The sequence below is a fragment of the Phaethon lepturus genome, unplaced genomic scaffold (assembly GCF_000687285.1).
Source record: "Phaethon lepturus isolate BGI_N335 unplaced genomic scaffold, ASM68728v1 scaffold36643, whole genome shotgun sequence".
In the NCBI taxonomy this organism is placed as follows: domain Eukaryota; kingdom Metazoa; phylum Chordata; class Aves; order Phaethontiformes; family Phaethontidae; genus Phaethon; species Phaethon lepturus.
The window spans coordinates 2710-2911 of NW_010530403.1; the positions used below are offsets into that span (position 1 = coordinate 2710).

At 74.8% G+C, this 202-nt stretch overlaps 1 protein-coding gene across 1 annotated transcript in view; it reads right to left on the reverse strand.

Moving 5' to 3' along the window:
* LOC104618618 (chromosome unknown open reading frame, human C7orf55) overlaps window positions 1–199 on the reverse strand; it is a gene marked incomplete at its 5' end in the record, with an annotated part of 441 nt that extends 242 nt beyond the window's left edge. Inside the window, one exon of the mRNA XM_010284258.1 lies at window positions 152–199. Coding sequence (XP_010282560.1) covers window positions 152–199 — 48 coding nt within the window. The remainder of the gene's footprint in view (window positions 1–151) is intronic.
* Between the last annotated feature and the right edge of the window lie 3 nt (window positions 200–202).

A 202-nucleotide genomic window follows, 5' to 3' on the forward strand; every position in this document is an offset into this window, starting at 1 on the left:
CCGGAGGGCTTTAACTCCCGTCGGGGCCACGGGCTCCCCACGCAGGGCTGCGCGGCCCCGAGCAGGGGCGCCGCCGCCTCGCTTCGCCTCCCCAGGAGGGAAGAGGAGAAGGAGGCAGGAACCGGGAGGAGGAGAGGAAGGCCGCGCGTACCCGGTGGGCACGGAAGGCCGCGACGACGTGCTGGTAGGCGGGCGTGTCGCG